Source organism: Aspergillus undulatus (genome assembly GCF_047715775.1).
Source record: "Aspergillus undulatus strain CBS 261.88 unplaced genomic scaffold BDV17scaffold_4, whole genome shotgun sequence".
Taxonomy (NCBI): Eukaryota; Fungi; Ascomycota; class Eurotiomycetes; order Eurotiales; family Aspergillaceae; genus Aspergillus; species Aspergillus undulatus.
This window is the reverse complement of record NW_027396608.1, coordinates 460,021-481,948: the sequence shown is the minus strand read 5'-3', so window position 1 is coordinate 481,948 and position 21,928 is coordinate 460,021. Positions and strand designations below refer to the sequence as shown.

At 50.8% G+C, this 21,928-nt stretch overlaps 9 protein-coding genes across 9 annotated transcripts; 3 read left to right on the top strand and 6 right to left on the bottom strand.

Moving 5' to 3' along the window:
* Positions 1–30: 30 nt before the first annotated feature.
* Positions 31–522, bottom strand: BDV17DRAFT_252740 (uncharacterized protein). Its single transcript, XM_073756583.1, has one exon. The coding sequence runs from the start codon at positions 408–410 to the stop codon at positions 156–158; it is 255 nt and encodes an 84-aa protein (XP_073619894.1). The 5' UTR covers positions 411–522; the 3' UTR covers positions 31–155.
* Positions 523–936: 414 nt separating this feature from the next.
* Positions 937–4,054, bottom strand: BDV17DRAFT_279340 (mannosyltransferase complex subunit MNN9; the record flags this gene model as incomplete). The annotated part of the gene is made up of 6 exons (XM_073759701.1): positions 937–957; positions 1,043–2,174; positions 2,812–3,227; positions 3,280–3,553; positions 3,637–3,802; positions 3,886–4,054. 6 exons carry the CDS (start codon positions 4,052–4,054, stop codon positions 937–939), a joined length of 2,178 nt encoding a protein of 725 aa, XP_073619893.1.
* A 729-nt stretch (positions 4,055–4,783) lies between these two features.
* Positions 4,784–6,390, bottom strand: BDV17DRAFT_252731 (uncharacterized protein). The gene has a single exon (XM_073756582.1). The coding sequence runs from the start codon at positions 6,145–6,147 to the stop codon at positions 5,152–5,154; it is 996 nt and encodes a 331-aa protein (XP_073619892.1). The 5' UTR covers positions 6,148–6,390; the 3' UTR covers positions 4,784–5,151.
* A 2,228-nt stretch (positions 6,391–8,618) lies between these two features.
* Positions 8,619–10,433, bottom strand: BDV17DRAFT_146181 (agmatinase). Its single transcript, XM_073754394.1, has 8 exons — positions 10,111–10,433; positions 9,840–10,034; positions 9,607–9,760; positions 9,539–9,562; positions 9,461–9,482; positions 9,362–9,404; positions 9,074–9,299; positions 8,619–8,951 (listed from the first exon to the last, which is right to left on the bottom strand). Exons 1-8 carry the CDS (start codon positions 10,369–10,371, stop codon positions 8,746–8,748), a joined length of 1,131 nt encoding a protein of 376 aa, XP_073619891.1. The 5' UTR covers positions 10,372–10,433; the 3' UTR covers positions 8,619–8,745.
* A 334-nt stretch (positions 10,434–10,767) lies between these two features.
* On the top strand, positions 10,768–12,136 carry BDV17DRAFT_252719 (GAF domain-containing protein; the record flags this gene model as incomplete). Its single annotated transcript, XM_073756581.1, has 4 exons — positions 10,985–10,987; positions 11,046–11,158; positions 11,218–11,554; positions 11,604–11,717. The coding sequence occupies 4 exons, from the start codon at positions 10,985–10,987 to the stop codon at positions 11,715–11,717; spliced, it is 567 nt and encodes a 188-aa protein (XP_073619890.1).
* A 4-nt stretch (positions 12,137–12,140) lies between these two features.
* Positions 12,141–14,426, top strand: BDV17DRAFT_146130 (uncharacterized protein). Its single transcript, XM_073754393.1, has 3 exons — positions 12,141–13,050; positions 13,100–14,237; positions 14,299–14,426. The coding sequence occupies exons 1-3, from the start codon at positions 12,654–12,656 to the stop codon at positions 14,354–14,356; spliced, it is 1,593 nt and encodes a 530-aa protein (XP_073619889.1). The 5' UTR covers positions 12,141–12,653; the 3' UTR covers positions 14,357–14,426.
* An 85-nt stretch (positions 14,427–14,511) lies between these two features.
* Positions 14,512–18,558, top strand: BDV17DRAFT_279339 (Pfs domain protein; the record flags this gene model as incomplete). The annotated part of the gene is made up of 8 exons (XM_073759700.1): positions 14,512–14,717; positions 14,780–15,444; positions 15,500–15,650; positions 15,700–16,154; positions 16,218–16,529; positions 16,564–17,813; positions 17,848–18,384; positions 18,424–18,558. The coding sequence occupies 8 exons, from the start codon at positions 14,512–14,514 to the stop codon at positions 18,556–18,558; spliced, it is 3,711 nt and encodes a 1,236-aa protein (XP_073619888.1).
* Positions 18,559–18,745: 187 nt separating this feature from the next.
* BDV17DRAFT_252703 (uncharacterized protein) lies at positions 18,746–20,137 on the bottom strand. Its single transcript, XM_073756580.1, has 2 exons — positions 19,569–20,137; positions 18,746–19,522 (listed from the first exon to the last, which is right to left on the bottom strand). The coding sequence occupies exons 1-2, from the start codon at positions 19,575–19,577 to the stop codon at positions 18,821–18,823; spliced, it is 711 nt and encodes a 236-aa protein (XP_073619887.1). The 5' UTR covers positions 19,578–20,137; the 3' UTR covers positions 18,746–18,820.
* Positions 20,138–20,626: 489 nt separating this feature from the next.
* Positions 20,627–21,916, bottom strand: BDV17DRAFT_252700 (uncharacterized protein). The gene is made up of 3 exons (XM_073756579.1): positions 21,284–21,916; positions 20,953–21,227; positions 20,627–20,899 (listed from the first exon to the last, which is right to left on the bottom strand). Exons 1-2 carry the CDS (start codon positions 21,557–21,559, stop codon positions 21,129–21,131), a joined length of 375 nt encoding a protein of 124 aa, XP_073619886.1. The 5' UTR covers positions 21,560–21,916; the 3' UTR covers positions 20,627–20,899; positions 20,953–21,128.
* Between the last annotated feature and the right edge of the window lie 12 nt (positions 21,917–21,928).

Sequence of the window (21,928 nt, the reverse complement as noted above, 5' to 3'; positions counted from 1 at the left end):
CACCAGACAACCCTAACAATGACAAGGATTCGACATCCGCGCCTTTTCTTTAAGAGAGTCTGTCTTCGATCCAAATCCTACTTAAACGGAAATTCTACCAGAAGGCAAGGGCACAAACCAACGCAGTAACCTCAACAGCACTAGTAGCCCTAATCCTAATCTCTGACACACAGTGGCGCCGGCGCCGCAGCGACAAGATGCAAGAGGCCAGCCGACCACCACGCGGACCTGCAGCACAGAAAGTATAGTACAGTAGTTCCAATACCTGCGATGCACCTACAGGGATTAATTATGATCTTATCTGCGTTACGGGTCTTTCGTATTTCTTTGTCATATTGCCCCCCTAAACCACACCCCCCTCCTTCCCTGGTGCTGTAGAATGCATTCATATTTCCTACCTGGGTATACATACCTTGGTTCAACTTATTGTCGAGGTCGGTTTGGACCTTGGGTAAGTTAGGTACCTAAGGTAGTTTCTGTTAATGTTGTGACTACTTTTACCATGGCCGTGATCACAATCATGACCTTTATGATAACTAATGATATATATATATATATATCTCAGTCACCGGTAAGTACTAAGTTAGTGTCTCCTTTCCTCGCTTCTCCGTTCCTCGCCAAACCAGATGGAGGCTCAAAGTCGGCCTACCAGCCACCGAACGGGCTGGGGGCTTGACGACATAGAAATAGACTATTTCTAAGTCCCTTATAGACTGTCTGGCCCGCTCCTTGATTGTGTGTCTGCAATACACGTAAGAGCCGCTACGCAGTTGAACAAGAGGGAGCAAGTTGAACGATAGAGTAGAATAGAGTAAAAAAGTAGGGAAATCAGGTAATGCCTTTCTATTCCTTACTGTGTATTCGTATTCCTGAAACAAACCATGCAATTGGAGCCTAAACCTAAACAACCGAGATGTAAGATGAGATATAGAAGGATCACTCATTATAATGGTACACCTAGACCGTCAAAACCGTTAGCAAATTATCCATAACTAAACGCCCCAGAGGGAAAGTGAGGAAGGGAGGAAGAAAGAGGTATTACAAAATAATCCGGCAACCCATGCACAGTATACCCCAACCTCTTAGCCATCTTCGCAAACCCCTCCGTCTCAACCAGATGATAGAACGGGAAAGCCGGGAACATGGCCCCATCACGATGAACATCCGCCTTAACCATGAGCGCCGTGCCCCCGACACCATCGAGCTCAATCACGCGCTTAGGCCGTGGTCTGCGCGTATCAGCCATGTAAGCCATGAGACTGCGGTACGTGGGCAGTTCCGCGTAGCCCTCGAGGAGGATGTCATCGGGGTCCATGGACTCCGCGAGACTATGAGCTGTCGAGGAGTCAATCCAGGAGTTGAAATCATAGGGTCTTGTGTCTTGTTTCCTGGTTTCGGTGTTGTAGTACCGCTGGAAGCAATTGGGGACGATGACGGGGCGGTTATGGCTCGTTAGGTCCTGGATGAGAGTCGGCGGTGTCTCGACGATGTCCGAGTCCAGCCAGAGGACCCAAGACGTACTCGGTCCGAGCGTCGTAAAGATCAGGCTATTCCTTGCGCGGGACATGCTCTCGCGACGAACTTTCTGGTTCTCGAGCTTATGGCGCTCCTTTTCGTCTTGCGATTGCAAGGGCGGGTCGAAGTCCTGACGCAGGATTGTAATTGACGCGAAGCGATTCGCGACGTCGCCGGTCTGCGTTTTGGAGATGGCCTTTTCGAGCGCGGCGGCCGCCGCGTTCCCGTCTTTCGTGTGTGGTATTATGAAACCCAAACTTATGAGTTCGTGCGGGTAGCTGAGTTTCTCGACATTGTCCCAGTAGTCCTGGTAGAAGCGGGCGAGGGGTGTGAGGATTAGGACGCGCTCGCCCTTGTTCGTGGCGTCGCTGCTGGTTGTGAGGTCGTTGAGGTTGTATTTTACGACGGGCGGGGGCGGGTGGCGGCCGTCATTGTGGACAGGCTGTGGGATGTAGGGTTTTGTAGGGGGGGAGAGCGGGTGTTCTGCTGTGTCTTCGAGTCGTGAATCCGTGGAGGAGGAGGATGATGATGATGATGAATCTGTGGAGGGCGGAGGTGACGGTGAGGAGAACAGGAAGCAGAGGAAGCCGAATGCTAGCATGGAAGCTAGGACATATGTAATTGGACTCGTGCGCCGCATGTTGCGCGCGACGGCCATGCTGGCCGGTTCGAGAGCTTTCGAGGGCGTATAGGTAGTTGGATGAGATTGCGTGCGGTCTCGTTCGTCGTACGTGGTCAATCGCGGGATCGGCGGCGGATTGGCAAGGTTGCGCAGCTCTAACACAGACTGAAGCAATGCTGAAGAACTGAGAAATATCTTAACGCTGTAAGTAAATGAGTGGACGTCCCTGATTTGGGCCAAAGGTGCAGTTGGTTTGGAGAGAAGAAAGTGGTCGGAGAGAAAATGGCGATAATGACGACGATCGCCGGCAAACTATCCGCAACGGGGCCAGCCTGAGCCTAGATTGCGACAAGCCAAGCTTTGCTATCTGCCGGGGTCTAGATGAACATCTGCAGACCGATCTAGCTAGTCAGAAAGTGAACACCCTAGTTTAATGGTAGTATCTTCGCTCAATCTCGGCCGTTGCACGTGCGGAACTGGAATCGCCGGTTGCGGAAATGTCGCGGAGTTACGCTCACAGCGACCATTAGTATGACTACGCAGGCGCCAATCTTAGAGAAGAGCCCTGCAATGCGGAGTTGCGCCTTTCGCTAAGAAGCCCAATTGTCTATCCTAGATCTATAGCCTGTATATATCTTTATTTATCCCAACCATAGTTCATACAAGTTAATTACGGCAAAGACCGCATAACTCCCTCAAACGCAACCAACGCCATCGCATTCGCCGGAAACGCCCTTAGGAAACAAGGCACAAACCCCCTCCAGTACCCTCTCCACCCGCGTTCCCGATAAACCGCAACAGCAGCATCCTTCCACCACTGGAACCTCCGCGTGCCATCGCCCAGCGCCCCGCCCATCGGATCCGTCATGAGACACTGCTTTACCACGTCCGACGGATACGACGTGATCCAGAAGATCTGTGCTGAGATGCCGCCGGCCCAGAAGTTGATTGCGGGCGCTGAAAGGGAGGTGCGTTCTTTGAAGAGGCGCGTGAGGACGTCGTAGGAGCCCCACCAGAAGAAGAAGAATGAGCGGAAGAGGATTGTTGCGCAGAGACCGCGGTAGAGGCCGGTTATGCCGTGGGTGCTCAGCTGTCGGGGTTAGCATTATATGGTCTCTTCGGGCTATGAGTAGAGGACTTACAATCCTGCGAACACAGTCTATCGGCCCACTGTATAATCGCTTTGACTTATCCGCGGCGTACTGAATTTGAAGCCGAGCCTTGACGTGCTCGACAGGCGCAGCTATAAAGCTAACCGTCGTACCAGCCATGATCCCCGCAATACCATGCCCGAAACTAGGCAGCGTATGAGGGTCGGCCTGGTACTTAGCAAACGGCGTGACGGCACGTATTGACGGCTTCGAGAAGACGTTCTCAAGAAGTAGTCGGCGGTATAACGTTAACGAACCAAGCATTCTAATCACCAAAATTGGTCAGTACTGACCCCCCCATTGTCATTACACGATAAAAAACGCCCAATATAGACGGGCTGAACTCACACAGAATCCATAACCATCCACCCCAACAACGGCGGCGTCGCCCCCTTATACAACCCCGCAACTCCCTCCTTCCTCACAGTCTGCAAGACACAATCCAGCGGACCCTTAAAGTGCCCATCTTTACTCGTTTGTAACCGCACCTTGACCGTGTCGAATGGATGACCAACTGCCGGAGACGAAAAGAAAACAGTTAGCGCCAATCCGAATCACATCGAGACAAAAGTAATGTGTTTGTATGCATAAACTCACCACTCAACTTCGCAATCCCCGAAAACACACCAGCCACGAACCCCTTGTAGTCGCGCTTCGAACTCGAGCTCGTGTGCGTGCTCGTAGGCGCTTTGGCGATTTGCGACTCGGGCGTGTCTATGGCTGTTGCTGTCGCTGTTGAGCTTGGGACGGACGCCGGCGGCGACATCTTCTCCACTTCCAGCGCGTATGCGGCCTGGTTCGGTACGTTCCAACCACCCAATTATGTTCCGGTACGGTCGTTATCTCGATATCTGGAGCTGAATCCGGCGTTCGAGGCGGTAGGAGTAGTGTTGGTAGGTTCTTCTGAAGCAGGAGCCGTATGTATCCGTTATCGGAGAGGCGATGCGGTCGGTTCGTGTCTTCGTCAATAGCCCATTCGTCGGCGTTCGTGAGGGACAGTGAGACAAGTCAAGCTGAAGGTGATAAGGAATTTGAGAAGCAGGACACCCCAGCAATAGAAATAGGGATTATAAATTGTCAGAAGGACGAAAGTTGGAGAAGTGCAGATCTTGAAGAGGGGAGCACAGCAATAATGTGCTTGGGGCTTGAGGCTGCCCCACATCCCCCAGCGGATCGCGGAGTTGGGCCTCTTCTCCGGGGATGCCTGTCGATCCTCGTTCGAGTCCTCGTTTAAAAACCAATCGGGTGTTTATTATTGGTTGTTCGAGGGTTGTAGGAAGACATTGGCACGATATTGGAGAGTAATTCGGCAAATATGTTCCCCAAGGATATGATATTGGCTTGGAGGGAGCGCGCCCGGAGCTTGGTCCGGTTTTGCGGTGCGGAGTCGGAAGCGATGCATATAGTTCTCTGCCTGATATTTGCGTCCTTCGACTCCGGAAGCACTTCGCTCTATATGGATTTATATAAAACTATTAAAGAATACATGTAGTAGTGTTGTTCATGTATAGTTCATTGCGTCAAAATCTAAGCGATAACAAAGTGCTTGGTCCTGTTTACCCAAGTCTTGATCCCGAGAATGCGCGAAAAAAAAGTGGATGATGCAAGAGCAGATATCAAGGAATGTAAGCTCGCTCAAGAGTGCATGGGAAGAGGTTGCGTGGTGATACATGAAGCCACCATGAGCTCCAGTGGATGTAATGCCGATGCGGGGTATAATATGATGTGAAATACAGAAGTGAAGCGAAGACGTCCGAAATAAGACCACATCAGATCGAAGCTCTAGCAGCAAAGGATAGGACTTGGAAAAGTTCATGATCAAAAAAGCCGAGTTGCAAAATGAACGAATGATCAACATATAATTCACCGCCCTTTACCAGCCCTTCTCGCCTTTTGTCTGACCCTTTCGTTCTCCCGAGCGATCAACCGATCCAGCAAGTCCGGCGCCGGCGCCGAATGCTGAGACCGTGATGTGAGCTCCGATCTACCGGCGCCCGCAGACAGATAGCTACCTGCCTCTTCGAGAGTCAACGGGGTAACAGGGCCCGGGCTATTGAGAGGATTCAGCCTTGGAGCAGAGGGGCCGGGAGAGAGCGGTCGTGAAGCGGGTTTTTGAAGGACGACCCCTTCAACGAAATCACGGTACTGCGAGATGGGGTCTCGTGAAGCTACTGGCGTTGCGCGGTAGACATGTTGTCGAGGTTGACGTGGTGATGGTGGCTGACCGGTCATCGCCTGAGTATTGCCAGAATATTGATAGACGGCGGGGTGAAACCGTGGTAGGTCACCGAGATGAAATGTCGGTGCCGACTTGGCGGCATTTTGAGCTCTCGAGAGGGCTGGCTGCGGCGAGCCAGAGCGTCCAGAGGAGGACATGGACTGCGAAGCAACCGAGGAATAGAAGTCTGAGTTCTCAGAACGCAGTATCGGCGAGCGGTATTCACTGTATCGCCGACTGTGTCGGCTGCGGGTGTCTCTGTCTCTGTCCCTGGTTCTCTCTTGAAGGTCGTGATGGGGAAAGTAGTCTCGTTCGAAACGTCCAGTCAATGGCGTAACGGGAATATCCTCTTCGTGTGAGCTATGGGGTGACCTTGGTATTGGGATAGGCCGTGATCTGGTGTGGTAGGTTGAGAGCTTCCCAAAGGAATCAGACAAGTCGGCAGTTGGCGAGCGAGAGCGGGGGAGGGGCGATGGAGGGTTATAAGTGGAGCACGTAGCGGTCAATTCCTCAAGGGATGAAAGGGAGAAGTGATTCGGACGGCCGTGTCTGGCGATCAAACTTTCCAGGTGGTCACGAGTGTGCGAGGGCCGTTGGCGAGGAGGCGAGTATGGAGAAGCGAGGTTGGCTGAGCGAAACATGATTAGCCAGGAGTCAACAGCTTGCAGCACTAGAATGATTCATGAAGTATGCCACACGTGTAAAGTGGAGATTGTATCAACAATTCAGCGATGGACGTTGAAATGATCACCAGAGGATTGATAGACAGTGAGCCTAGTAGTGAAAGAGCGGGGGAAGAGGGAGGTGGAGGGGAAGATCGCGGGAAATGATGACAGGACGGACAATGAGAGAGAGACTTACTGGTCAGAGGAGGGACGGAATTGGCCGAGCTGCAGGAGGACGGATACAGCGAAGGTGAGGAAAACGAGGTCGGAGGAGACGAGGAGGAAGTGCGCGGAGAGGAGGCCATCTTTTTAGCGTACAGTAATCTGCCAGTGGAGAGGTGGCTTCGGCACGAAGATCAGGAACTGGTGGAACGGGCGCTGACGTCTCGTGGGTTTTCTCAAGTTCATCACCACGGCCAGAGGAATGTGGCTGTCAGGATGGCCTCTAGCATCGCCAAGTCTGTCTTCACTCTGTCCACTTGGCCAGGCTAATTATAGGACAGAGGTGGTTGTACAGACAACAAAAGTCTTTCGGACTTTGACTCTCTCAGAGAGTGACAGTTTTGCGGGGAAAGGAACGGGGCTTGGCATGGCGTCATCAGTCAACACAGCCATATCGGAACGGTACCGAACGGTACCAGACGGGCTTCCAGGAACAGACCAGCACTTACTCAGGACACTCAAAATGATTTGAAGCTACACAGCAGAGAGAGAATCGGTTACCTATGGTTTCATGGGCACCGCCGCCCTTTAAAATCACAGCTGGTGAACAGGCCTCCAGCTGAGGGCTTCGCATGGCGGACTCGGCTGACCAAGCCGGCTAGCGAGGCGGTGAGAAAAAGAAAAGTGAGCACCAGAAATCAAGGCAGAAGCAACCACGAACAGATTACAGAGTAATGTGAGCTGCTCATACTCTGTAGGTAAGTGGGTATCAATTTGCAGTGCAAGGGGGTCAGGATGTCGACTTGTTTCACCATCGATACTTGCATATTTGCCAGGGAAGGACAGCCGATCTTCGAACTATATGATGCACACACAGGCTTGATGCTAAAGCCCCAAGAATGCAGGCCATAAGCGAGCGAGATTATAGGAATCTGGGATCGCACTGCTTTTAAAGTTTCTGACAAATTCTGTCTATACCCTCTTCTATCATGAGGCCAGCGGCTAGTCGCGTATTCTCCCGGCAGTCATTCCAGGATCCAGCCACGCTAGGAGATTTGGGATCTGAGTTGATCAGACGACCACCGGCACTCAGACCCCTCCACCTTCAGCTCAACGCCGCTCACGAGTCTTCTATATAAAGAACATCTGTCACTTGGTCATATTGACTCCTTCGGCCGGGGGCCTGGTCGAAACTTGAAACTCTGTATCCTAATGACCTCTACAGCTATCCGCCGCATCCGAAACAAGACATCACTGCTGAGATTTATACTCCACATTTCTTCCTGCAGTCTGCTTGCCGGGTAGCAGGGACACCTAGGCTTGAAGCAAAGTCTGATCCGCGAGGATAAATGTAGATTCGCGGAATCGTGCTCTATCAGTCATGAGAGCCGGGAAGTCGTTGCAAGCACTCTTCTGTTGCCTGGAGACCTTCATGTGAGTTAGTCATCTAAGTACAACCGAGAAGTCGCAATAGATCCAAGCAATTACTGAGTAGCAGATGGAGCTGTAGGTAGATTCAAAGAGCGCTGATAGTAGCGAATGACGCAAAATAAAACAAAGGAGGTAAAGGCAGCAAAAGATGACGCGAAAGTGTGATAAAGGAAAACAACCAGGCCGAAATGGCTGCTGACGAAGATAAGTAGAGCAGACTCGGACGAGAGCGCTTAACAAACCATGCACCCTCAGGACCGCGAGTACGCTCCGAACCACAGTGTATCGCAGAATATGTGGTATTTGGCGACACCAGGCAAGCCATCGCTCGTTCCTATCCCTATGTACGGATGTAAGGAGAAGCTCGCATCTCCAGGTGTTCAGGAAAAATGCAAGCTATGGCTCTTCTTTTCGCTCTATGTCTACTTACCGTGACTGACCCTGTTCTTTAGCCGTGGTTCTTCTAGACCATATCATGGTCAATTTTAACGGCCTTGAAATGGACAGGTTTCCAAGAGACACGATCCAGGGGCGTCAAGTCATCATTATAACCTACTCCCGAAGCTACATTAAATGCTGAGCGCAGAGTGGTAATTTCGCGGCAAAGGTGTCTGCTCAACCCCCCAATCACCTAGCCGTGGCCATAGGGACCTTGAGCCACAGAATGAGAGACTTGGTCAACCGCGAGAGCAATGGTTTCCTACGAAGCTTGATCCACTAGCTGGGTCTCGATCAAGACGCTTATGTTTGTTCAATTTAGATCTTTGTTAGGAGTTTTGTTCTACGAATCTCAAGACAAGGCAGTTGCTGTTTGCAGTCTAGGTCTCTAAACACACCCTGCGATGGTCTTAAGCTATTTTGTTGACCCTCTGCCCCAGAACGATTTCAAAAGTGGCACATACAGAATAACTTGTTCGACCCCTTTTTCCTAAGCCCACAGTCCCCTCTCCCATCCGCCCCCGTAAGTCTCATGCCCTCTGCCTAATTAGCCACAGGCGTATCAACCAACAGCCCAAGCAAAGAATTCACCACCTCTGCCGCCGCAAGTGTCGTCGTCTCCGCAGCGGTATCATAAACGGGTGCCACCTCAACAACGTCCGCCCCGATAACCGGCAGACCACGCAGGGCATCTAGGATCGAGAGGAGCTCGCGGGTGCTGAGACCGCCGGGTTCGGCGGTTCCGGTTGCTGTGTAGATTATTTTATGCGTTAGCATAACGCGCGAATTTTGGGTCGGGTCCCACTAAGCGAACGGTCTATATGATGATTCGAAGTAGAGGTTAGACAGATAACCAGTCAGAGAGACATACCAGGCGCAAAAGCAGGATCCAAGACGTCAATGTCAACGGAGATATACACCCGGCTGTTACCAACACGGGCCTTGATCTCCTCAACGACGCCGGATATACCGAGGCGGTCGAGATCGCGGGCTTTGACTGTTGAGAAACCGCATCGGATGTCGTTCTTCATGTCGTCTTTGCGTCGGGTTACGGGGGCGCGGATCCCGACATGGATGGAGGTGTTTCGGATTAGGCCCTGTTTTTTTTTTTCGTGTTTTTGAGGGGCTGTCTGTGTAGGGATGGGAAACGGGGGCTTACCTCTTCGTGAGCGAGGTGGAGGAATGTTCCGTGGTTCACGCCGCTGTTGGATTAGACGGGTTAGATGGGTGTCACGTTGAATAGGTTGGATAGACAAACGCATAGTGTGAGATTCCGCCGCCTGAAGTGTTGTTAGCTTTGCTTTTACTGGATTTCATCCGTACATAGGGTTTATACCTAGCACCTCAGGGTCCCACGTGTCTACCGCAGTTAGCAGAATCCCCCATCGACAGAAACATCCATACCAATATGACTATCAAAATGAATAACCGACACAGGCCCCCAATGTCTAACCGTCGACCTAAGAGCCGACAGCGTCGTCGTATGATCCCCACCAAGGGTAACAATGCGCGGCGTCCTCGCTACATCCGTGCTATTCGCGGCACGAGACGAAACAACCTGACAGGCATATAAGCCCCATCCGTCAACCACCCCACTAGCTACACCATAGAACACAAATTTCCATACGGCTACACACCTCATGCGCCAGGTCAAGCTGCTTCAGCGCAACAGTATTATCCAACCACGTCAGCGGCGCATCTCCACAGTCCACGAGGCTCGCCCAGCTCTCGAACGCGTTTTGGTCCGTGTAGATGTTCCACCCTGTTATGCGCCGTGAGCCGAGGCGGATTCCGCCGGGGCCGTAGCGCGCGCCGGGGCGGGCTGTTACGCCCTGGATAGCCCGTAGTTAGCATGTGGCATTAGGAGCTGGTGCTACCGGGAGGTTTGAAAGAGGCTGAAGAGCATACCGTATCAAATGGAGCACCCAAGATAGCAATATCATACGGCGTGGTCTCCGCTTCGCTATTCACGAAGCAGTTGACGTAGGGTATATGGGCGAATGTAGTTAGGCCGTTGAATTGGCTGCCGCTGATTACGTCAATTTTGGTATCTTTGTCTTGTCCGAGGAGGAGCTGGTTTGAGTGGACGGCTGCAATTGGCGGGAAGATGATGTCTCTTGCGGATGCTGCGGAGAGGGATAAGATGAGGGTTAGAGTGATGCGGTACATTGTTTTCACTTCAATGGCAGGATTAGCCGTTCTTTGCGACAGTGGCGGTCATTTAGCGTGAGAGAGAAGGCATTTTGGAATCTTACGTAGTGCTCCGCCTAGCTTATCTACTCCAAACCATGGATCTTACCCGAACAAGCAGTTGCACGCGGCCGCCCGGCAGGCGCCGTGGGGTAAACTAGGGTAGTACTAGGTAGAATTGAAGTGCGTAGCGACCCAGTACGACGTAGCCGTAGAACTTGCTTGTCCATCGAGAGGAACAGGAAATAATTAGCGATATAGTGCTACGGAGTTCAAAGTCCTACGGCCGAGAGTACAGTTACACAGACGAGATGCTTGTTCCAGGTCGGCATACCCAGTACCTTGGAAGTCCGAGAACAAGCTTTCAGGAGAAGATATGAGTAAAGGCATGCACCATAGCAGTGACTTGGCACAATATATTGACTCCGTATTGAGGAGACATCAATGCTGAAACCCCTAGGAGACGTGCTCATGGCTGTAAGTGTTGTTATCGATAAGGCATCTTATCTAAGAAGCTCCCCGCACGACCCCCACTTCACCTCAATTTTTCCCGCAACTGTCAATTGGCAACTTACCACATCAACTTTAAAAAATGGTTTGCTTACCCATCGCCTGCATCTGCAGCTCACTGCAATAGGTGCTGACCTCACAAGCCGCACGCAGACTCCTCTTACTTTGGCTCCGCCAACGGCTCCAAAGCCGAAGTCTACAAACAAGTGCTTGAACAGGCCCAAGGTCTCGTAACGGGGCAGCGCAACTGGGTCAGGTACGCGCCGTTTAACCAATATATAGCTACAACATATGCTAACAATTGACACATTCCAGCAACTTCTCCAACGTCGCCTCCCTCCTCTGGCACGCCTACGCCGCCCTCCCCGCTCCCTCGTCCTCCGTAAACTGGGCCGGTTTCTACATTCGCCGCGACCAGTTCCCATCGAAGACAGCAACATCCGAAGCGAATGTAAAATCGACCCTCTGGCTCGGCCCCTTCCAGGGTCGTCCGGCGTGTCAGGAGATTCGGTTCGGGCGCGGCGTGTGCGGGGCTGCGGCTGAGAAGCGCGAGACGGTTGTTGTGCCGGATGTGTTGGAGTTCCCGGGGCATATTGCTTGTGATGCGAGTAGTCGAAGTGAGATTGTGGTGCCGATTTTGGCGAACGGAGAGGTAGGATTTCTCTTTGTTGTTTGTGTGAGCTGGGGCTAACCGTGAGTAGACTGTCGCGATTATCGATATAGATTGTGCTGAGCCATCGGGCTTTGATGATGAGGATAAAAAGTACCTTGAGGAGCTTGCTGCGCTTCTAGCTGAGAGCTGCGACTGGTCGTGACCAGGATAGCTTATTATATGAAAGAAATCGAAACCAAAGCTTGGAATTACCAGGCGTCAAGACGTACTTTTGTTAGAGGCTCTCCATGCGCCTTACCTTTCTGGCCCTGTGCTATCCTTCGGATTCCCATGTATATCTACCGTTGCATTGAAGGAGAGAAATTGGAAGCAGGAGTGAAACCAGAAGTACAAGCAGGCCTAGAACAAAGATAGATGTACCGCAGGCTCGTTGGCCAACGGGGAACCGACCATAGTTTTGCTTGAAACGTTTAAAGGTCTTAATGTGGTGTCCTATATGATTCCAAAGAACTCCTCGATACGACGTATCTACTTTGCGGAGTACGTATCAGCATATGGGGTAAGAACAATTGAAACAGGACATACTCCAGCGTCTGGCCTGCATATAAGACGGACGGCTCACTGCCAAGGTCGTTAGCGCCTTGTTTTATCAACCTGGAGCAATTACCCCCTTACTATTTCGGGAATAATTGAGGTTGTTGACATGCTATTCTTTCATTTAGTGTGTGTTTTGTATGGATAATATAGCTAGCGCATCTTTTGGTGGACTTAACCGCTCGTCTTATACGCGGGCCAGACGCTGGAGGCACTGAACAGGCTAGGATCTCGCAGCGTGTACCCGAGATGACTAGGTACTGCCTCGATTTGTTGAGGCTGTGCTCGCCAACCCACGACTCATAAGGCTGAGGCTGATCACCGAGTCTCATCCCACATCTCTGCTCAACCATCGAGTTCTCGTCAAATAATAAGATAATCAAAGTCCTCGTCTTGCTCAAACACAAACTCTGCCCTCGCGCAAACAGCCGATGATACGTGGTCATCGACTTGGCAGCTCTCCGAGGTGCGTAAGTGCGAGTATCGACCCGACTCAGTCTGAGGGCGCTCTTTCCCCTCAGCGCGCGCCAACTTCAAATTCAACATGTCAGAGTCAACGGCAAACGACGGACCAGATGCCAACCACGGCTTCCGCAAAAATTACGATCGCTCATCGATCGCTCAGTTCGAGCCTACTGTGCACAGAAACTATACAGTACCCACCAACATGAAGGAAATGGTGACAGATCAGTGGTTGCCACCGGATATTGTAAAGTCTCCAGCATCCCTTATGGGAAGAGAAATAAAGCCAATACAACCTCAGACGAATGAAAAAGTGCTACAACAGCCAAGGACCCAGTCGATTCAGCCTCGTCTAGAAGAGTCTGTAGCAGCGCGCAGGTTCGTCGAGCGAAATGCAGACATATGTTCTTGGGCGGAAGCAGTAAGTGAGGACCAGCATGCCGGAGATGATGAGGTTCAGCAACACATGATAGAGCATGGTAAGTTTTCAATTTTATAGGTGTATGATAATGCTTCTGACGAAAGGAGAATGGTCTCTTCAGCCGCATGAACATCATGTTGATGAGAAGGAGCTTCTCTTTAGAACAGCAGACGAAGAAAGCAGATATTTCCCAAGGCCAAGGAGTATGGAAACCGCGAATCCTGGAACGGCAAATGAGGTCGAATCTAGCTATCATGCTGATCCAGCCGGTGAATTTACCAACATCCTGGACACATCAAATGCAGCCGCGATTGACTACTTGAGGAATGTCCGAGATATGGATGACGCTTCCCTTGATGCTACTGCTGGCTCGTTGACGGACGAAGAACCGAGCATTGCTGGCAGTGAAAGCCGTGTAAAGCCCCTGGCATCGAACAATCTCGATCCTACCGCCAGCCGTTATATCGGCCTCAATGAACAAGCTGATGTTAACCAGGCATCATACGTCCGCTTAACCCCGATCATTTATAAGGTAGTCAGAGAAGAGTATCTGGCAACATTGCCCAGCTGGACGCCCGCTGTCAATCTTCCGGAATGTTTTCGCAAAGATGCAGAACCAATGCTAGAGACCTACTACGGATGTGTTGCGACAAAGACAGATGCGGTTCTCCTAGTCGAGGCTTGCAGAACTGGGATACTTTTACCAGTTTCTCCAGACTTGTATTTCTCGGCAAAATCGGCGGCGCGACCAGGCTCCGTCCACGTTTTCCGCTTTGATGATTTCTCCCAGAAGGGATTGCTCCAACAGAATGACGGAACCAATTATGCTGGACGAGAATATGTTGACCCGGATGACGAATTGGCTATACACCCCTTCTTCTTTAGATCCTCTACCCACAAAAAGACGCTCTGGGATGTACAGGATCCTCAGGGTACCCGCTGGATTGTCGAATGGCATGATCTCGATGCGCAAGTACCACAACTTAACCGACCACTGAGTGATTCGCTATTTATTCCCCTGTTAGCTCCAGACCCGGGCACGTCCACAGCGCTTTGTTACCATGAGATAAGCGAACAAGCAGGATATGGATTAGAGCGCTTACATTTGTCTTCAGTCTGTCATCTTCCGATACACCACACGCCGGCTCTTGAGTCAATGGAACCCCAGACTGCCCCTTTACACTACTACAACCCCAACCACTACACAAGCGGACCCAGGATTACTGACATTAAGTCTTTGCCCGAAGGAGCGCAACGAAATCCTTCTACATCTCAGCTTCCCAAAGTGGCTGCTGACATATTACAGCCCCACGGCGTGCCACCTGACGACATCCCTGCAGACTCTGGATACGAATCAAGCATAAACAGAACAAATCGAGAGCCTGGGACTTTGGATAAAGGCGTACCAGTTGAGAACGGTCAAGTTCTGTTAGATTGTGTTCAATCTGATATGGTTACTAACAATGCAGATTTGCACGAGGATTGCGAGGCCGAGAGCATATATTCAGATAACTCTGCCATGTCTGACTCCAGGTTTGGATACCTCAGCGAGCTTGCTGACGAGCTTGCCAAGGTCATCCAGCCTTATCAGGTTGAGGACAAAGTCATGGAGAAAGTTTTTACAGCTCTTCCTGTACTTTTGAAGGCTTTCGCCCTGAGTCTTGGCCATGGGCAATCGACTCCGATGCATAGAGAGACGATGGTGTTCATTCACAAGTATCGCAGGTGTGTACAGCCGAAGTAGCAGAGATACAAAGACCCTAACTGTGCTCCTCGCACTTTACCAGTGATATCGTGACAGCGGTTAAGGAGCGCCTGCTCGATAAATTCAATAAGGAGGAGGAAAGACAGCCAGAGAATGCAATGTCTTTGGCAGAGATCATGGACTTATGGCAACAGAAAAGCGAAGACTCTCCGCATGAACAGAGCGAACCCGTGGAGCTCAAGCTGGAGAATATATGCGACGACACTGCCAGCCCAATAGGAGAGTGTCAACAGGAAGAAGAAGAGGAGGAGGAAGAAGAGAAACAGCAATTGCCCCGGCTTGAGGCGTACCGAACTCTTGTGCAAAATACTCCGACTTACCAGTGGCTTCTCTTAAACATTCGAAACCAGTGCACTCTCTATATACCTGGCCAAAAAACCGCAAACGGCATAAAGAAGGGCATTCTTGAGTCATTGCCTTCTTCATCGAGAGTTAGTCGGCAAAAGTTGACGGAATCACTCAGCGCCAGTTTCCGAATAGAATGGGATGCTATTAGATTTTTGCAAGAGCAAGAGTACCAGGAGGCCCCCGAAGAAGCAATTGAGCGGGCTCTCACTTTTACTGGGGCGGGCGCTGAAGTACAAGCAGAAAGCTGCGGTGAATACCTTCGCCGAACGTGGCCTTCAACGGGAGACTCCATGGTTCAGCTCCTCAAAGCGTTGGTCTCACCTAAAGGTCGAGGGTCTGGTAGGTGGTACTTTTCCCAGTGCATTCTTTCTGCTAACGAAAACAATCGACACAGTCACCTTGATTGATGGTACATGCATCTATATCTCAAGGCAGCCGTCAGAAGTCAGTGAGAATTTGATGGATACCTGGATTGATGCTCGTGGCACGGCAGCATGTCTAGCGGAGATCGGTGAACAACTTGCATGGATTGCAAGCGCACTGCAGTCTGCCCAGAACGAACAGAAATATACTTGCAACAATGCCTTTCTGAAGGACACGAAAATTGGTCACGTATCCAATATCGATTCAAGTGCAGTATCCTGTGTTCGATATTGGTATTGAAAAGCATGTACTGCCTGTTGCTGCCGGATCTTGCTGGCTCGGCCTCGTTTCCAGCCCAGCAGTCGCCGAAGGTTTCCCAATCCAAAGGCGACCATTGGACTGCACCCCGGGCCTCGAGGCCCCAATCGCCGTTATGGCCCAGCTCTTGAATACCCGAAAGGTGCAGCGATTTGACGGTAGAACTATTATAAAAGGCTTCTCACGACTTTTGGTTCCCACAGGAAGTATAAAGGATGTCATTAGTTGGCATCTCGTGCAGAAAGCCGACGACAGACGAGTTTCATACCTTGACAGTCAATCATTCCCAAAGTTGGATATTCCAAACAGTCAATTGGAGAAGGCGCGACATATTCTGGGGTGGTGCCCTGAAGTTTTGTTCTACGCTGGTAGGAAATGGCCTTTCCCTTTTTCATCCGCGCAGACTATGTTGTGACTAACAATTTGAGAAGGAGCCGCGGACGCAAAGTACAGAGTAGATGACTCCAAGCTGCCCCGATGCTGCGGTTCCCAAATCCTGAAAGATGTTTCCTTGTCATCAGATCACTTCATAACCGCGGATGCACCCTGCAGTCTAGGCCGCAAAGATGTTCGAATGCGACGAAATGGCTATGTGAGCAAGATGAAGTGGATTACCGAAAGACATATAACCATATGGGACGTTGGTGAAGAAAAAGGATGGCTAGTAAACGGGGCCAGCGGCCTTCTGCATCTCGCGCGTGCCTCTTTGGTGCGAGATGGGGTCCGATCCGGCGCTCAGATCTGTTTTTCTGCTAAAGGCAGACGATATCCACGAAGCTTCGAGAACGCATCATCCCGACTCGGCTCTGGAGGTTCTTCTCGACCTGAATAATCTGAATCTTAGGTTATACCGCGTGGATGCTGATGTCACGCTCAAAGATCGCATTGAAGACTACTATGACCAATTGGAAAAGATGTATGACTATCAAGTCAATGGCTTGCGCAACAATGGAAAGCCACCTCGGTCCTTGCTTGAAGGCTGGGACTTTGGCGACCTTGTGCTCGAGAGAGACCCGATTTATCCCCGTCACAACCTACTTCATAAAGATGGGTTCTGCTGGGTGGATTTCTGCCGCTCGATCAATGCAATAACACTGTTTGGGCGAGGGTTTGGCGAAATCATTAGGCCGGTGACTATTTGTGTCAGAACGTCGATACTGGAGCCGAAGAAGTCGTATCTCGCTGCGACAATGTCCGATCTCAACAAGATAATGGCAGCCCAGGGAGATCCTTATTCGATTCCCATGATGCTGACACATGATTCGATATGGCACCCCGCTGAAGCAACATTTGATTGCTGTACCTGTCGTGGACAAGGGCATAATCATCGAGCCATCGCAATCCAGAGTCTTCTCCCATCTCGCATGCGGAGCGAGGTACCCAGCTTGCCTTCGGGTATCTCAAGCAATAACGGAGCCGTCATATTCGGGTTCGACAAGAGAAATAAGTGGTTCTGGGGTGAAACAGGCCCCCCATCACAGGTACCAGCTCGCCTGGAATATGATACACCAGTTAAAGAGCCCCCAAGTGTCTACTCCGATGATAGCGGGCTTGGGAAAAGTCTGAGCTCTTCCGCAGATCAAGAAACAGAGAGTTCGAGGAGTTTCACGGCACCCACCAGCAAGGATTCCAGTCTTCGAATAGAGATACCATTCCAGTCATATAAGCGGCCAGAAGTACACTCCGCTAAGGACTATAAGGTAGGGATAGTATGTGCCCTGCACATTGAGCTGATGGCAGTTCGCGCTCTGTTTGACAAACCGCACTCCAGCGTGAGAATCGCTACGGAAGACCCCAATTATTATGCGCTTGGCCGCATAAAAGAACATAATATTGTGGCCGTTTGTCTCCCACATGGTGTTTATGGTACGAATGCGGCTACTGACGTCGCATCAAATATGAGGCGAAGTTTTCCATCCTTGAAATTCTGCCTGCTCGTCGGAATCGGGGCAGGTGTACCGTCATCGAGGAATGATATTCGCCTCGGAGATGTCGTTGTCAGCATTCCCTCCGGAAGGTACTCTGGTGTCCTTCCGTATGATATGATCAAAAGGCCTCGAGGCAGGGGCCTCACAGCTGAACGGGTATCTGTGCCCGCCACCACAGACACTGATGTGTGCAATCAGCGAGCTAGAGTCGGACCCAAATCACTCATCGGCACCGCTCGACCAATACCTGCAACGAATCCTAGAGTGCAAGCCCCAATATGCGTACCCAGGAGTCGACAAGGATCAGCTCTTTACCGCTGATTATATACACCCAAATGAGCATTCTACTTGTGAAGAATGCCACAACGGCCATTTAATCCAACGAAAACCACGAGCTTCTTCACACCCGCGAATATTCTACGGCCTCATAGCGTCCGGTAACCGACTCATGAGATCCGCCTACGAGCGAGACAAACTTGGGAAGGAACACAACGTATTGTGCTTCGAGATGGAGGGGGCCGGCATCATGAATAGCTTCCCTTGTCTCATCATCCGAGGAATATGCGACTATGCTGATTCGCATAAGAATAAGACCTGGCAGCATTATGCGTCCGCTGCAGCGGCGGCGTATGCCAAATTGTTGTTGTCCCGTGTTAGGACGACGGATGATGTGCGGATTACGCCCAGGACTGAGATCGTCACTAATGAGGGTTTATCGAGGAAGAGGTTGTGGTCACCAGATGCGGCAGATGACTTGGTGCCTGAGAAGCGGCGAGTTACCACGTGGGAGCCACCAAGTGGCCTTGAGATGAGAGACGCCAGGTTTGATCAACCAGACGAGTAAGATAAAGAGGTATTCAGTGGCCAAGAAGCGCCGGTGTGATGAATCTTGGAAGATGAGAGTCCCGATTTGATTCTGAAATTTAGTATGTGCCATGCAATCCCCGTCCCCGCTCCCCTCCATTGTTTTTTTTTTTTTTTTTTTTTTTTTTTTTTTTTTTTTTTTTTTTTTTTTTTTTTTTTTTTTTTTGTGAACATTCGTCTAAAGCGAAATGGGCCTACTAAGAACTTCCAATGGATGTGTAGAAATGAAGCTATACTATTATTCACCTCCGTGTCGTAGGCGGCCAACATTCCATGTATGCATCAAGCCGCGCCCTGATAGCCTGGAGTCCAATGGCAACACTTGATGTTTCCGTGCCGATGCTATTTCCTGCCTTGCACTTCCCCTTTACGCCGGCCAGTGGACTACCTACACGGTCGAAAATGGAAATTGCGTTGTTTATCGTTCTCCATACCCGGTCCCAGTCAACTGTATAGCGCTGAAGAAACCACGACTCCGGGGTTATATGCCTGTTGAGTTCCATAAAGATAGGACCCGCAACAATATTGGCCCGTCGTTGACGCCAATCAGACACTGGCTTCGCTGGATGAAGATACTCAACATGCTCGTTATCTAGTTGATAGTAACCGCTGTCCTCGAGACTGACGTTGAGCTCTGGGAGACACGACGGTGGAAGGCACAGCGACCGCATCAGGCGGAGAAGGTCTATCAAATCTCCAAAAGCTTGAGCTCGGTCCCCTTCCCACTTAATGCTTGGAGAATTGGCATCTAGGTTGTCCCAGACTAGAGGATCATGCATGCCGAAATGGCTCAAGGAGTCCATGATGCACTTGAGCAAGCCCCCCCGTTTCTCCATGCATCCGGCATTCCAGCACACCGAATGGCGTGGATGGGCCGCATATATCAGCTTTGCATTCATTTCCCGGAACCGGGAGGCGCGCGCGCGAAGCTGGGTTATTGGGTCCTGATATTGTCAGCTACGTCTTGTGTGTCCTAAATAATATACGGACCTTGCCCATCGCCAGCACGACCCTCGGCTGTTTTGCGGCTACAAAATCGAAGACTTGGCCATAGATTTGCGTCAATTCTTCATCTGAAAGTCTGTTCACAATTTCCGTGCACCGAAACGTCGCAAGTCAACCACCGAAACGTCTTCGATAAGCGATAATTGTCCACTTGATGCGAGCTGCACGCCTTCGCTCAAGGCGTCTAGTGTCGGACAATCAGATACATCAACACCCTTATTCCAGGGATGGCATTCCCGCGGCTCAGACAGAATAATGACCCAACCCCCCGTTGTGAATGGGGCTGCAAGGGTTTGCGTGACGTCGATCTCAGTACGGCCGATATCATAGTAGCGGTGGGCATCTGCCTTTGCAATTATAGCCTCGAAGGCGGCTTCAGCTGAGATGGGCCTGGGACTGGGACTAGGACTAGGAGTGGGAGTAGAAGTCTTTGGGGTTATGGCTATGTGGACCAGGTTCTTCGTGAGGTCGACCGTTGTGGATGTTTAATAATTGTGCTTATGGAGTCTTTGTGTGTTGTGGGAATGGATTTAGAGTCAGAGGCAGGAGGGGGAGAGGCACTATATGGATGGTTATGAACGCCCTGCCGCAGCCCTGAATTAGCCTTGCCAGATAGACGTAGCAGCCTGACGATCACAAGATGCCCAGCCGAGGAACAAAGCACCGAAGATAGAGGAAGGCTGTCCCAGCCTGACTGGAACGATGGCATGTTCTCTTCCTACTTTGTATGAGACAAGGCTCACCCCCACCCCCCCCGGAGCCCTTTCAGGTGTGTATTTTAGAGTAGGCTCTGAATAAATTAAGCGAAGGCTTCAAGTTATTCTCGCTCACTTATTGTCACTGAGAGAGGAAGTGTAAGTTGTGCTGTCATTCATACTGTATAGCAAATGCCCACTCAAGGCCACTCATGGCTTATGCACGCCATGTAGTACGTGTAGGCGGCAGAGAGGAGGCTGGATGAGTCGGCTCCCTGCGTCTATAACCTTAACTAAACCCCCTTTCATACGCCCATCACAGGAAGTTCCTCCACCCTGTTCTACTCCATTTATCCCTAGGCCATCACTCCACCATAGAAGCACTGTTTCGAGAAGCTTACTAGATCTCACAACGTTTTTGTCATCTGCACCTACACGCATATCCTCACTCTGCATCGGATGGCGAGCTCCGCAGCTGCTCAGAATGTCCATCTCATCACAAGCCCGCCAGGAGCCCTTCATACCAGGAACCATACTCAAGAGCGATTCTGAACGGACCTATAGGACTGAGAAAGTCCTCGCTAACCGGAAAAAGCCTCTGGTGTGCGTTTACCGTGCGTGGTATGTGTACCCACGACACCACGGTATTTATCTTTTAGTGACCCCCTTTCTTGCGCAATAAACTGCAAAGGAAGGCCCTCCATCCTGAACAATACACTAGAAAGAGACTTCCAGTATTAGCAGGACTTGCAGGAGTCGTGTTCTGCTTTTCCAATCATCCGAACATTCACAGACCCCCTCAAAGAGGAGATGCTTGTTTACCCGTTCTTGGCTGGGGACTTGCTGCGTCTTACCCAAAAGACTCTGTCCACTCAGAAAAGGAAGGGTCTCCTTCGAAGGGATTTGCAAGGTCTAGTGGATAACCATAGTCGGGATATTCTTCATAATGGTATACCCAGACTGAGCACATTTCAATTGTTAATCCTACTAACTGACCAGCTATAGATAGATATCAAACCGAACAATATTCTCGTGAACTACCAGGAGAATGGCCAGGGTGACATTGAAATAAAGAATGTCCAGATCTCTGATCTTGAACATGCGGTTGTCGTTCCACCAGGCAAGTAACTGACAGGCCTTCTCTGCGGTAATCCGATCTGGCGAAGCCCTGAAAGCTGGTGTCGCTCGCGCCAGAACCAGGCTTCGGACGCTTTTTCTTTTGCCATTGGGGTCTGGCTTTCTTTCCCCTTCTTCCACAATGTTTTCCATCATCATCTTCATCGTCTTCTGCCTTTCTTTGTTCTGAACTGCTGATACTGGCTAGATAATCTGTCCCATCCTCTTCCGCCACATCTCCTACTTCAGTGACGTTGATACCCTCCAAGGATTCCTCAGCCACGTAGGAGAGGGGAGCCCGCTCTTCAGCCGCCTGATTGAACTAGCCGGGACCCGGGTCCTGAAAACCCACGGCAGCTTGTTGAGCGCTGGAGTTACTTGGAGCCTGATTTGAAGGATCTGATTATCAAGGTGACGAGGCTGGATCCGCGGGAGAGGATTACTGCAAGGGAGGCGTTGGGCATCGGTGGTTTAACGAAGTCTAGAACTGGGCTGAACCGGGGATCTGTTTGCTTATCTCTTGTACGTGATGCG